Genomic DNA, 12,414 nt, shown 5'->3' with positions numbered 1-12,414 from the left:
TTGCACCACCTTCCACGGCACATCTTAAGGAAATACAAGGGTTTCATGAAAGAAAAGGAGGGTCCCTGTAGGTCTGACTGCCTCCACTGCTGGCCTAAGACCATTCACTTTTCAGAGGCTTCTCCAGATCTTAGGTACCATGAAACCCCTGGACTCACAGCTTACCTTAAATATAGAAAAGTCTGCAGCTAAGGTCTTCGAGGAACCAGGGGACCCTGTTGCGGAGTGCCAATGCTAGAGTTCATTGATCTTACTGTACTGGTGTCTACTGGCATACGACAAAAATGCCGTCCCCTTCTCATGGGAAAAGAAACAGCCGGTGGAGAACAACATCCAGGGCACTCTGGGTACTGCAGTGTACAGCTCGCTCGCTCTGCATGAAGCATTATGCCTCATATGCAGAACACTACCTGTGTTCAGAGCCCTAGCCTGCACATAGCACCCACGCTATATGCAGAACCCCAACCTAAAGGCAGCATCTCCACCCATTCTGCAGAACCCAGCCCGCATGCAGTATCCTTGCCAACGCTTAATATCCCCACCCTACAAGGAACACCTGTGCCTGGTGACCAGCACTCCAAAACCGCCCACAGAACCCTACCACGGTACAAAGGCCCAGTTTTATATACAAAACTCTCTCGAGGGGAGGAAAACTCCTTCCAAAACCCAGGGGTGCAGGGAGAAACCCCCAGATCAAGGCGGCCACATGGACGTTTCCCCGAGGCCTGCAGCCTGCACCGCCCCGGCATTCCTATTAATGGCAAGCCCCCCCCCCCCGCCCGGCAGCTAGAGCACGGTCCGGAGGCTCCTGGCCCTGGCGTGGCCTCCACTTCGCCCCCACCCCAACGACACCCCAATCTCGCCTTTCTCAACCCAGCGGCCCAGCGGGCTCTTGGAGACTGGCGGGGCGGTCCAGGCGGGCGGCGCTGATTGGGCCATACCGCTGATTGACAGCTGCAAGCACCACTTGTCATGGTAGCTGAGGCCGGCGGCGCTCGCTCGGGCTCGGCTGGGGCTCGGCGGCACTCGAAGCTGCTCGGGTGCTCGTCTGGGCTCGGCTGAGCGGCTCGGTTCGGTTGCTCGGCGGAGCTCGGCTGCACGGCCGCGGACGGGCGTGCGCTGGGGGGCGCGGGCGCGGGCCTCGGAGGTGGCGGCGGAAGCCTGGTGCCCCCGCCCGCCGGGTCCTCTCAGAGAGGCAGAGAGGCGTCGGGGTGCGGCGGGCGGCGGGGGGGCGGCGAGAGCGGCGCGGCCCGCCCGGGGGCCGCGCGGGCCGGGTCAGCGCGGACGGCGCTCGGCGGACTCGGACGCACGGCTGGCCGGCCCCTCCCTGCCCGCGCGCGCCGGGCGCCCACTCGCCGGCGCGGGGCCCGGGAGCGATGACATCGACGGGGAAGGACGGCGGCGGGGCGCAGCACGCGCAGTATGTGGGGCCCTACCGGCTGGAGAAGACGCTGGGCAAGGGGCAGACAGGTGCGTGCGCGCCGGCGGCTGGGGCGCGGGGCGGGGCCGGGTGGGGGGCGGGCGCGCGGCGCGGGGCCGGTGAGACCGTGCTGACCGCCCGGGCGGGGCCGAAGGAGGCCGCCTAGCAGGGATGCTGCAGGCCCGGCTCGGCGGCCGCGAACAATGGGCGGCGGTGCGCCGGCAGCCGTCGCACTCCTGGGTCCCGTGGTGGAGCCCCGCAGCCCACCGGTTGCGGGCGGGCGGGCGCAGCCCAAGGACACGCGGCACGGCCTGGGGCGCACGGCGACTAGGGCAGCGTGAGCCGGGCCTGGCGGCACCCGGCAATCCCGCTGCAGGTGCGCGGCCCGGGGCCCGCATTGTGCGCCCGAGCGAGCGCCCGGCCCATTGTGCCTCGGGAGGAGGGGGACGAGCGGGCGCCCATCTGCCGTCTGCCGCGCTAATAGGCATGCTGCCTGAGCAGCTGCGTCCCGGCCGCATGACCCCCACCTCCAGGCAGCGGCCACCGCCCGGCAGGTCCTGGCCTGGCTTTCCTAGCCCGGACCTCCGGCTCAGGTGGGGGTGACAGCGCAGGAACCTTAGGAAAGCTGGACAGCGCCTTCTTGTGCACCTAGTCTGAAGCCTGAGCGTCTGCGACATTGGGCTTCTTCCCTGGGGAGATAGAGGGTGACAGTTCCTGGGCTTGGGCCATACATCCCTGCCTGATGGATGGAACAGATCTGGGCCTACAGCAGAGACAAACCTTCCCAAGAGTGCTCACTGTCTTTCCTGGGAAGGTTCCATCTCTGCACAGCTTTTCTGTAGACCAGCAGAGAACCCAGCTACCTTGCATTTGGCCAGCTTTCTGGGGCAGGCTGGGTTTAGTCAGCCCCCTCATCTGGTCAGCCAGGCGCATTCACACAGTCGTCTTTGTGGGAGGCTGGGACTCAGCCATTTTCTTTCTTCTCCCAGGACTGGCCTGTCTTCCGGCTGCCCAAAGGTCCGACTGGCACTGCCCACATCTCCTTTCCGTTTGGAAAAGTTCCCCAGAGCCGGTGCAGGCTGGGGAGTGGAGGACAGCGGGAGGGTGCATTGTGGTTCAGGTGGGGGCTTGGGGACTCTCTAGAAGCATTCCAGGGCTTCAGGGAGGCAGTGGTAGAAGGTGATGTTTTGGAAGAAGGTGGGCCAAGCTGAGTTCCCTTGGAGGCCTGCAACTGTGATGTCACGGAGGCAAAGGCACATGGGTTTTTTGAGTGCCAGAAGATTCCAGATTCCACCCTGGAATCAACCCCTAAGCTAAGCAGTCAGCACCAAGGCACTGAGCAAGGGGCTCAGGACTTAGGGGAAGGCATAGGCAGCTGGTGTTCTATTGAGTTCCGGATATGCATGTTTCCTGGGATGAGCAACTGTAGTTTGTGAGGGAAGGGCCTGGAGCAGCAGAATGCAGGAGGCAGTGGAATAACCTAATTATCGTACCAATAAAATGTTGTTATAAGAAGCCCTGGGTACATGTAAGTGATGACAGCGGTGAATGATGCATGGTGCCTTGTGGACTCTGTGGGCAGGGGCTGGCCTCCCTATTTTCTCTGTGGCATTACATGGTTGTATAGTTGACACCATCATGACCAGTGATACAGAAGGACCCTAAGCAGTCTTGCTCCTGGGCCCTCTGGACACACCCTCTCTCCTGACTTCTATCAAAGTGTAAATGTGGAGCCAAGGAGACTGTTCATCATGTGTGCCTTTCCTCTCTACTATAGAAAGATCGTCCTGGTGGATATAGGTAGGTCCTGACTCTATTTGCTGGGCCTGGACACTTAGCACCACATGACAGCAGAATTGCTGTATTTCAACCTTATGTGTTATGTCTGGATCAGGCAGAGACAGACTTCTTGCCAGGAAAGCTTGATGGGGAGTGTAGGCCAGATCTTTGTCCGTGGTTGCCCTGTTTACATGCTGATCTGGGGGTTTCTCCTGGCATGACTGCATGTCATGGGAACCCACAGGCAGATGGCTCTCAGTTCCTACCCACCTGCTCATTTCAACACTAACCCTTGCCTCTTTCTGCTTGTGTCTGTCTATCCACATATAAGCTGTTTCTTAGGGCTGTGGATGGGGATAGTCTGGTGGCAGTGAGCCTTGTGGAGTAGTGTAAGCCCATACCTATAGGAAGATGGATGAAATATTGGCTCCATGGAGTTAGATTGGGGTAGAGGATATGTGGCTTCTGTATGCTCTGCCCCTTCTCTTGAACCACCCATTGGGCAGTGATTCAAGCTTGTGTGAGTAAGTGGCTTGGGCCCAGTGAGTTTCTCATCACTTTTGTTGGTGTTTGGCCTCTGCATCTGGCAGCTTTGACTGTGGTCATGCAGTCATCTCTTTTCCTGTTAAACTACCCTTGGAGTTCTTGAGTATGTCCTCTGATGATTTATCCACCCGAGTCCAGATGCTGGACATTGGAGTACTTGGAAGACTGGCCAACAGAGGCTTTCAGGAGTTGGGGGCACACCAGGGCCAAGTGTTTCTGGGCTGGGCCGGGAATCTACTGGCAAAGACTCTGCAGGACTTTCCCCTGATCTGAGATGTGTTTTTCTCAATTCCCTCCAGACTTGGAACAGTCCAGACTTGGAAAGATGGGAAACAGTCCCTACCTTTGAAGGCACCCCTAGAGACTGAATTGGGAGGAGGAATGGGAGATGTTTCAAGTCTAGGTGATATCAGGAACAGAAGGAGGGTTGCATAGGCTGTGTAGCCTCACTACTCTACCTGCTAGAGGCAGAACAGGGCACTTCTCTGCCCATGCTGGAGCTCCGCCTTCGTGGACTCAGCCCAGGAGGGCCTATAGGACCCTGTCTTTGTTAGGATTTCTATAGCTGTGCTAAAACACCATAACTAAAAGCAACTTGAACAGTAAAGGGTTCATTTCAGTGTACACAGCACAATCCATCATAGAAGGGAGTCATGGCAGGAACTTGAAGCAAGGCAGGAATCTGGAAGCAGGAACTAAATCAGAGGCCATGCAGGAATGCTGCTGCTCACTGGCTTGCTCCTCATGACTTGTTCTGCCTGCTTTCTTGTACAACCTCAGGATTACCTACCCAACCAAGAGTGGCATCACCCACAATGGAATGAGTGATGTCATATCAATCATTAATCAAGAAAATGCCCCATAGGCTTGTCTACAGGCTAATATGGTGGGGATATTTTTTTCTCAATTAATCTCTCTTTCCAAATCTAGTCTGTGTCAAGTTGATGTGAAAACTAGCCAGCACAGACCTACTATAGGAGGTGATGACAGGGCCCTCCACTCTGCAAGAAGTTGTCGGTCAGTCAGGCCAAGAGAAGGGGTTGAATGGGGGGTTTGCCTTCAAGCTTACCTGCCAGGGCTCACAGGTCAGTGGATGGTCATTTCACACTTCTGAGTGGCTGATAGAGGTTGGATGAGAGCTCTGATGACTGGCAGGCTGCAGGGGAATCTTAGGCTAGAAGAAGCTATGAGGGTGGGATGGGTGGGCCGAGGGGGAGGCAGGTAAGAAAGACAGGTGACAAGGGAGACAGGCGTAGAGAAACAGGCAAGATGGGTGTAGCAGAGCAGTAGCTGTCCCGGGACCAGGAATGTTGGTGTTCATGGGTGGAGGGCAACACAGTGAACAGAAACAGGAGTGAACGAGGCTTCAGGGACCAGGTCACTTTTTGAAAGTGAAGCAGGAGCGAGTGAGTGGCTGTTGTGTCAGGACCTGTAGATGGGCCAGACTGGTGAAGGGATAAGTGGGAAGCTGTGTGGGACCAAGTCCCAGAGCCCCTAAAGCTGGGTGTAAAAGGGCCCGGTGACTTCTACAGCAGTGAAGGTAGGTAGCAGGTCACATCTGGTGATCACCACTCCCCAGGTTCTCCTGGCCCCTGCTGTGAGTCCCTTATGGAATTACACAGCCTTCTTTCACATCTGGCTCTAGCCATCTGACCTAGTTGCATGATGAGGGTACTGTGGCTTCAGAACTAGCACTCTGTTAGAGTTCTACTTATTGGGAACAGAGAATGATTTATGTCCTGCCCAGGGCCTTGTTATGAGCCCAGATCAGGTGGCATGCAGGTCTGGGAGCTGCATGGATCATGCAGCTGTCCTGCCCCTCTTCTGCCCTGCTCAGCTCCTCTCTACTGCTAAGCCTGGGCACTGCCAGCCCTCCTCCCACAGTTCATACTTGCTTAGGAGTTCCCAGGCAGTGGGGTATGGAGGCCAGGGAAGAGGAGGTGTGCTTGAAGGGTAAGTGCTCTTGGTAGAGGTAGGGGAACCACAGGGGAACCATCCTGTCCTGGCCCACTGAGATGGTTCAGAGTGCATCTGTGTCCCTGTATATCCGGTCTCTGCCTTGTTACAGACAGCAATGAAGACCAGGAAAGCCCTTTCACATGAGCTTCCTGCCATGGAATGGGGCATGCTTGTACTGGAAAGGAAAGACACACAATGGGTGCTTACTCAAGATGTGCTATGTGCCTGCACAGATCCTCCCTTGGTGTGCTTATGGGCCTGCCTTAGATGGGCTTTGCCCAGCCCCGGTATAATAGGCCTATATAGGGTGGGCTTCTAGAGTGAGCCATGTCTAGGTCTCTGCCTTCCTGATGTCCAGGGGAGAACTGTGTGTGTCTAGAAGCAGTGGGGCCAGCTGTCCTGTGGAGCTGCACTGAAGTAGATGCAGGCCTAGCCCTTGTTGTGACTCCCGAAGCAGAATCCGCTCTTGCTGCCTCTCTCCAGGCTTTGTTTCTGATAGATCATCAGGCAGTCTCAGAGGTGAATGCCACTGTGGCCAGCTTAGCCACTACAGCAGTGGGTGGTGGGTGGGCTGGTGCTCTGGAGGCTCCAGATCCACCATATCCCTGCCTGCCTGAGGTAGTCAGAGGCCGTACTTACTCTGAGGGTAGATAGACATTGTCTGTCTCACTGGTGTGCAGACTCCCCTTAACTTGCCTTCTCTGTGACTAGTCACCTCAACAGTAAGTAGTATAAGGCTGGCAAGGCCTGTACCCCACCTGTTAGCAGCACTAGCCAGTCCTGGACACAGCCTGTCCAGTGTGTCCTGGTGACCATCTATCTGGTCTAGGTTCTTCTCTGGTATTTGTGGAGTGGGCCTGGGGAGAGCATATCACTTAAACCCCTTCCTACCTTGGTATCCTGCCTCTTCTATACCACACAATGGCCCTTCACCAGCTATCATTAAGGGTGGTTCAAGTCACTAGGAACCCCTATTGTCTGGGCTCTGGCAGAGTAGTGAGGACACCTCCACAGTTATCTAGTTGGGTATTTCTTTTAGAGAGTCCCTGAGGTAGGTTAACACCCAGTTGTATAGGCTGTCTTTTGTGGGCCAGGTCAGGGGGATCCTATGGTCACTTGGAACTTAGTGGAGGCAATTCTGTGCTGATCGTTTTGAGGACTATAGCAGAAGGGCTTTAGGCCTCAGCCCTCATTTACAAATGGGTTTGGGGATGGGGTTTCCTTGGAACTTTTCGAGACTCCAAAGCTGGATACAGTGTCTGGTAAGAGCAAGTAAGGGTGACTTACATGGCCCTTCTTGGGAATACTGTGGGAGATGAGGGTCTCTTTGGGCTTCCTTTGTTTGAAGGGGTCCCTTGTTTTGCCCTGTACTCTGTAGGAAGTTCGTGGGTCCATGGGTGGGCTTCCTTGGTTATAAGTAAGATCTGAGCTTACGTGCTTAGTTGCTAATATGTCCAGCAACTCAGGTCCCAGCCTAAAATGGTCAAACTGCCCACAGGCCTCTACAAGGCCTTGCTTAGAGATGCTGGCTGGGCCATGCTGCCCAGGGTTCTGAACAGGATGGAGGCTGGGCTTCAGTTTAGACTTCAGGGACAAAGCAAGGATTGTGTGAGAGTGGCCGCCACTCAGGGCCCATCCTGCTTAGTCCAGGCCTTGTTCTGTTGTTTCTGAAGAGCCAGTGTTCTGGATCCCAGCATCTGGGAGCCAGCCCCGCCTGCTGGACAGTATCCTGAAAGTCCATCTGTTTGATGAGAAACCTCCCCTATTTTGAGGGTGGATCTGGCATGCTGGTCACAGGCTGGGTCGAAGGTCTTGCTCCAGGCCTAGAGTTTGACAGCATCTTCTTGGCTGACTGATCAATCCACATAGAGTGAGATAGTGTCTTCACTTCCTCATTGTGTGGGAGGATGTAACTGCCTTCTTTGGGTAGCCACAGCATCCTTGTGAACCTGACCAGGGTTGAATGGATAATTTTGGGTCCTTGTGGTTCTGGGATGACTAGAATAGGGCCCAGAACTGGTCTTGGGCCATTGGGAGTCCTAAGTTCATTTGGAGGGTCTCTGGCACAGAAATTCTTTGGCCTTCTTGGGTATAGAAGTGCCTTAGACACATTCACCCTGCTGCTGCCCACTCTGGGTCCTGAAGAGCAGGACTGGCCATTCTGGCCCTTAGGCAGAGGCTTGAGGGCAGCTTGGACAGCTGCCTAAATGCTAGTGACGCAGGTGGGGGCGGCTATACGTCAGCTGAGGCTCAGAGCTGTGGGCGGTTTGCGCAGGGAGGCTGTGAATGTGGCTGTTGAGGGATGGCTGGGCCTGGAAGCCCCTGTTACCCCTGTTGGCCACAGCCCTTGCAAGGGTGAAAGTATCAGGATAAGAGCTGGGGTGGCAGTGCCTGGTGGGTCCTCAGTGCTCAAGGAATAGGGCTGCTGGGTTGAGTCACATGGCTGTGGATCCCTAAGAACCTGATCCAAGAGCCCATGACCAAGGTGAAGCCAACTTGGTAGGATTACTGCCACATGGGCTGGCTTGCTACAAGTTCTCCTGGGTTCCTGGGCTCTGGATACTGGTTTTCTCAACATGTGGCCTCTACCCTCAACTGAGCACTCTCTTGTCCTGACCACAAGTCCTCACCGAGGGAAAGACATTGTCCAGAGTGGTCACCTGGAGGAATTATTGGTGCTCGGGTAGGGGAGGTTGTCCCTGAGATGGAGTTCTTTATGCTCTGGACCTGGAGTCCATTGGACAGGTAAGGTTTTGTTCAGCTTCCTCTTGTTTAGCCAGGTTAAAGAGCGGCAAACCTCACCCTCAACCTCACTCTCATATACAGCCTCTGGCTTGTCTTAGTGTGATCAGTGGGCCCTTCAGAAGTAAACAAAGGCTTGGCATAGCCTGGGTGCTAAGGGTATATCTACTCAGTCAGTATAACCTGAATACCCAGAATGCCAACCCTTCTCATTTTAGACCATATTGAGGGGCACAGAATTTTGCTGGTTTTGGGAGCGGCAGTGTCCCTTTAGCCTAGTTGTTTCTGGATCTCATACATACCACCATCAAGTCAGGTTTCTAATCTTTGGAGTCACATTGTGCCACCTTCTTTCAGGGCCGATGGGGCTGCAGGCATGATCCTTCTGACCCCCCCCCCATGACCAAAGGCAAGTCCATCCCAGTAGGACCTGGGCAAGCCCCATACCTGCGGCAGCAAGTAGTGTTTGCAACTGTCTGGAAGCCCTGGGGTTATAACTTTGTATGCATAGTTTGTATGCCATGTCTCTGGGCAGATCTATCCTTAGGGCTTAGTTGAGAGACCAGAGACCAGGCTATAACAGGGAATTCCTTCTTCTCCGTGCCTCTGTCTGTACAGCAGTGGGTGTGTGACATTGATGCCAGGGGAACTGTCTTACATGGGACTGAGCAGTTCTGTGCCTCCTACTGTGCTCAGTGACAACCTCAGGGTCAGCCATGTGCAGGGTAAAGGACTTGAGACATGAGGAGAAACTAGATGGATGGACCCTTCTGCTTGCTTAGCCCTTCCACCGAGGGGATTTTCCTGGAGCTCTTGTTGGTGTAGCAGCAGGCAGAGAGAGGTGATGGGATTATTGCATCTCTCCCTAGCCAAGGGGATGCTGTCCAGACCCAGCCTCTTGAGGCACAGAATGGTACATACCTCTACCACCTTCACAGACTCTGGACTAGTGGGCTGATTGTCATGTGCCCATGGAGTCTCAAGCAAATCCCTGAATTCCTCCTGGATTGAGCTCATCTCACTCTGGCCCTGTCTCCAGCATGGTGGGAGTGGGAGAAGGGTGCCCTCCCAGACTTATCCCTGTGTGATTTCTGTGGATTGGGGCAGTTATGGAAACTGTGTGCCCCATGCTGGGTCTGTCCTGGATTACGGCATTTCCAGGTAGGATGTACAGGGATCTCTAAAACACAGTGTGCCCCTTCCTGACATTCCTAACTGCAGCCCCCAGCAGTGTGAATCTAGTTTTGCTTTAACCCTGTTTATTTAGAAACATATCCTACCTGGTAATGTTCCAGTGTGTGTATCAGAAAGACAGAGACTCTGAAGATCACAGAGCTGTTACCACCCCAGAAGTAACTCTGGCTTCTAAAGCAGCAGAAACTGGTCCAGCACTGGAATGAGAATAAAGAGCTTTCCTGGGCCTGAACCTCTTCCACTGGCTGCCTGCATTTGCTGATCTATTGCTCCAGAAATCCTGAGTGGGGTGGACCTCTCAAGGGAGAGTACATGAGTGGCCTTTTCTGGCCATTGGGGTTAGCTCTACCATCTGTCCTGAGCCTTTCAGCAGGTGAGGTCAGAGGTATGTGTAGAAGGGGATGGCATCCCAGCTCAGGCAAGGTCTCTCAAACTCCTGTGTAATTGAATGTCAGAGTTGCTGCTCATAGCCAGCCTTCATATGTTCCAGGCATGAGCAGCAGTGCCCCTTACCGCCCACTGGCTCCTGATACAGCTTTCATCTCCAGAGAGTGTGGTTTTGTGAACACCACTAGGGACACTACATTTCCAGCAGATGGGCAGTGGATGCAATAGGCATGGAGCTGAGTTAAGCAAACCAACCTGCCCAGGCCTATTGCTTCAGGCCTCACATCCTAGCACTTTTCTTCATGGAGCTCTTGTGCTAACACACTGACTTGTGGCCTCTATATGGCCCCAGGAGGCTGTGTCAGGAGCTGGGAGGCAGTGGGCAGTGACAAGCACGGCCATGTTGCCTAACAGCTAGCAGATGCTGGGAAACTGGCATGGGCATCCCTGGAAAATGTTTATTTTCTTTGGCATTGGAGCTGCTGTTGTAGCAGGCTAAGCTTAGAGCCTGAGAGTTGGGGTTCATGTCTAGAACAAAGGTATCTTGGGTATTTATGCAACTGTGGACTGTGACAATTTAGAAGAGTACACCTTTCTTCAAGCTGTTAGTCCATGTATATGGGAGGCGTTAGGGCTCAGGAGTCCCTGGAACTATTATCCTTTACCTGAGCAGCCCCAGACCCCTGCTTACCCTGTGCTGAGAGCCCCCCGCATCTAGTGACTCTTGCTCACCCTAATGTGCAGAGAAAAGCTTTTGGCAAGCCCAAGAGGTGCAGAGGCCTCAAGTCCCTGAATCCTTCTTGGGGGATAGCCTCAGGCCTTCTGCTCTACTGTGGAGATCCTTTTCTAAGTAGGGCCTTTGCTCCTGGCTAACTGGGAGCTGTCCAGCAAGACTGTGCAGCAGTCCACACTTCTGCCAGGTGCAGTTGGTGTAAGGTTCTTCTGATAGCCACTGGTTTTCATCCCCAGCTTCAGCTGTACCAAGCTATGTGAGGGACTCAGAGGTCTCCAGTGAATTTCCAGATTTGTCTCCCAGATGTGGCTTTGGGTTTTGTGATGGCCTTGGGCCACTGTTGGGACATGGCCCTGGCTATGGGCCAGTGGAAACTTACACATACTGGGCCTCGTGCTGCTGGTTCTGGCCTGGTCTGTGTGCTCAAGGGTGCTAGGTGCAGGCCTCCAACTGACTCTGAAGAACACTTCTTATTGGTACAGACTTTGACATTGACTTCTTGGTGAGACACCCTCCTGTGAGTCCTCTGACTGCAGGAGAATGAGGGCAGATCTCTTTGCTTGGGTATCTTGGAGTTGGGGCAGGTCTACCATTCATGTAGCCTTTCTCCTGCCCTCATTCCTGAGTATCCATTGTTTCACAGTTCTAAGGATGAAAGGCATGCAGGAAGGTGATGGCCTTGGGTAGCTGTTGGGGCATGAAGTGAGGAGAGGCTGGCTGTAGGTCAGGCTGATTCCTGCACCCTACCTCTGGGAGGGGAAGTGCATGGAGGTGAGAGGTTGCTCTCACCTCTGGCTGTTTCAGCCTGAGTCCTTCATTTCTTCAGGGCTTGATTCTAGGTCAGCCCTGCTGGTTCCTTTCACACAGTGTCCATATTTCCTATCACCCCCACCTCAGGCTACCTTGGAGATGGGGATGCCTGGAGACAGGTGACGTTTGCAATAAGGAGAGGCCTTAGGGGTCTCAGGAGGGGCTGCTGAGCCAAAAGATTCATGCAGAAAGAAGCAGGCTCATCTCAGATTGGAAGACTGTGGATACCAAATCCCAAATCCTGCAGCTAGTCATTAGTGTCACTGATACAGTAAATGCTACAGGGTGACAAGGTAGGTATAGCTGTGCCCAGTGAAAGGGCCCAAGCCCACTGTCCTGTCCTATCTTTGGAAGAACACCTTTTCAGGGCCATCCCACACTGCAAGTTGGAACACTACCCAGTAACATCAGAACCCAGTGTCTGTGGGGAAGGGGAATGCTATAGACTTGGGATAGGCACTCGGTAGTCCTATTGTCCCCCAGAGCTTGGCTTACTGTCCTAGGCACACTGACAAATGCAGGCAGGAGTGGGTTTACAGATGTACCTTTGCCCCAACCCTCTGGTGTCACACTGCTGCATACACACCTCTGGGACCTATACACTGCCTGCATGTACCCTAGCATCATCTGGAGAAGAGGGACACAGAGCCTTATTAGGTCACTTTGGGGTCAGAGGCAGTTGTTCTTAGGCCTAAAAAGACAGGATGATGGCTATACCTCTGGCTCCATTGTCTTTGGATCTTTTGTTGCAGTGCTGGGATAACAATCCCAACAGGGAGAATTCTTGTGGGTCCTGAGCTTATAGGGTCCACTTTCCATAGCACAGAACTACTGGTGGGGCATG

The 12,414-nt window shown here is 54.3% G+C and overlaps 1 protein-coding gene across 7 annotated transcripts in view; it reads left to right on the top strand.

Annotated features, from left to right (window-relative positions):
* The first annotated feature begins 1,376 nt into the window (after nucleotides 1-1,376).
* Brsk2 (BR serine/threonine kinase 2) overlaps nucleotides 1,377-12,414 on the top strand; it is a 52,511-nt gene continuing 41,473 nt past the window's right edge. For all 7 annotated transcript variants that reach the window (XM_027408914.2, XM_035441274.1, XM_027408912.2 and 4 more), the window contains exon 1: nucleotides 1,377-1,470. In XM_027408914.2, coding sequence (XP_027264715.1) covers nucleotides 1,377-1,470 — 94 coding nt within the window. The remainder of the gene's footprint in view (nucleotides 1,471-12,414) is intronic.

Source organism: Cricetulus griseus, chromosome 3 (genome assembly GCF_003668045.3).
Source record: "Cricetulus griseus strain 17A/GY chromosome 3, alternate assembly CriGri-PICRH-1.0, whole genome shotgun sequence".
Classification (NCBI taxonomy): Eukaryota; Metazoa; Chordata; class Mammalia; order Rodentia; family Cricetidae; genus Cricetulus; species Cricetulus griseus.
The sequence above is the reverse complement of the archived record's forward strand: the minus strand, read 5'-3'. Positions and strand labels throughout refer to the sequence as shown.